Source organism: Myotis davidii, unplaced genomic scaffold (assembly GCF_000327345.1).
Source record: "Myotis davidii unplaced genomic scaffold, ASM32734v1 scaffold674, whole genome shotgun sequence".
Lineage (NCBI taxonomy): Eukaryota > Metazoa > Chordata > Mammalia > Chiroptera > Vespertilionidae > Myotis > Myotis davidii.
Window position 1 is genome coordinate 223,578 of NW_006286674.1, and position 479 is coordinate 224,056.

At 56.4% G+C, this 479-nt stretch overlaps 1 protein-coding gene across 1 annotated transcript in view; it reads right to left on the reverse strand.

Moving 5' to 3' along the window:
- The window catches only part of BARHL2 (BarH like homeobox 2), a 5,901-nt gene extending 5,428 nt beyond the window's left edge, over positions 1–473 (reverse strand). The window contains exon 1 of the mRNA XM_015560318.1: positions 1–473. Within this exon, the coding sequence (XP_015415804.1) occupies positions 1–252 (252 nt within the window). The 5' untranslated portion in view covers positions 253–473.
- Positions 474–479: the final 6 nt, after the last annotated feature.

The following is a 479-nucleotide window of genomic DNA, read 5'->3' on the forward strand; positions in this document are numbered from 1 at the left end:
CTGGGGCCCGTCGGCTACCAGATGCGACTCCGGAGGCTCCATGGTGACCGAGATGGGAGAGGAAGGCGCCGTTCCGACCGTATCAATCTCTGAACAGGGGGACGGAGTGGCCTGACTCCTAAAATCCGCGGTCCTCGCCTCGCCGAGCGGGCGGAAATCTCCGTTCATCATGCCGGGGCTGCCCGAGCTGGCGCTGGACAGAATCGTGTCTATTCCGAAACTCGACCCGCTCGCCCCTTCCATTGTTGTCATTTCTACATGAGGTCCACGCCGCTTCGCCGCTCCGCAGCCGCCCCAACAAAGCAAAGGAAGCTATCGATCGCAAAACAAAATAAACACTAAACAATGTTGCCGCTTTTAAAAAAAAAAAAGTGGGGAGGGGAGGGAAGGAAGGATAATGGGGAGGTGGCAATCGGTGGGCAGTTTCGACACAACTTTTCCCCCTTATGCAAAAAGTAGGGGAGGGGAGAAAGGAAGAC